Source organism: Penaeus vannamei, chromosome 13 (assembly GCF_042767895.1).
Source record: "Penaeus vannamei isolate JL-2024 chromosome 13, ASM4276789v1, whole genome shotgun sequence".
In the NCBI taxonomy this organism is placed as follows: Eukaryota; Metazoa; Arthropoda; class Malacostraca; order Decapoda; family Penaeidae; genus Penaeus; species Penaeus vannamei.
In genome coordinates, this window is record NC_091561.1 from 33721557 (window position 1) to 33722283 (window position 727).

At 49.1% G+C, this 727-nt stretch overlaps 1 protein-coding gene across 1 annotated transcript in view; it reads right to left on the reverse strand.

The window, feature by feature from the left end:
• The window catches only part of LOC138863750 (ribosome-binding protein 1-like), an 8391-nt gene extending 8006 nt beyond the window's left edge, over positions 1 to 385 (reverse strand). The window contains exon 1 of the mRNA XM_070128586.1: positions 1 to 385. This exon is cut by the window's left edge and continues 92 nt beyond it. Coding sequence (XP_069984687.1) covers positions 1 to 385 — 385 coding nt within the window.
• Between the last annotated feature and the right edge of the window lie 342 nt (positions 386 to 727).

Consider the following 727-nt stretch of genomic DNA (forward strand, 5'->3'; position numbering starts at 1 on the left):
TTTCACCATCATTGCCTTCTCCCTTCGACATTTCACCACCATTGCCTTCTCCCTCCACCATACGACCACCATTGCCTTCTCCCTTCGCCATTTCACCACCATTGCCTTCTCCCTCCACCATACGACCACCATTGCCTTCTCCCTTCGCCATTTCACCACCATTGCCTTCTCCCTTCGCCATTTCACCACCATTGCTCTCTCCCTTCACCATACGACCATAATTGCCTTCTCCCTTCACCATTTCACCACCATTGCCTTCTCCCTTCACCATTTCACCACCATTGCCTTCTCCCTCCACCATACGACCACCATTGCCTTCTCCCTCCACCATACGACCACCATTGCCTTCTCCCTTCACCATTTCACCATCATTGCTTCCTTCCATGATCATACAATGAAAACCTTCACCATCAGTCACTATCCCGTCTGGCCGTCACCACCTCGACGCCGCCGTCAGGGTTGAGAGGAGAGCGACCTGTCTCTGTCCCTCAGTGTTGATGGTGACGTCACTGTCGCTTCGGTGCCATTAAAGTGTTGGATGGGGACGGGGGGCGTGGGGCGGGGGGGTCTTGTTTTTTATGTTTTTTTTTGTTTGTTTGTTCGTTTTTCTTGTTTTTTGTTTGCTTGTTTTGATTTTTTGGCCCACTGTTTCTATTTGGCTTCTTACTTTTTCTAGTTTTATTCCGTTTGATCTTCATCTTCCTCTTCCTCCTCTTTCTCTTTCTCT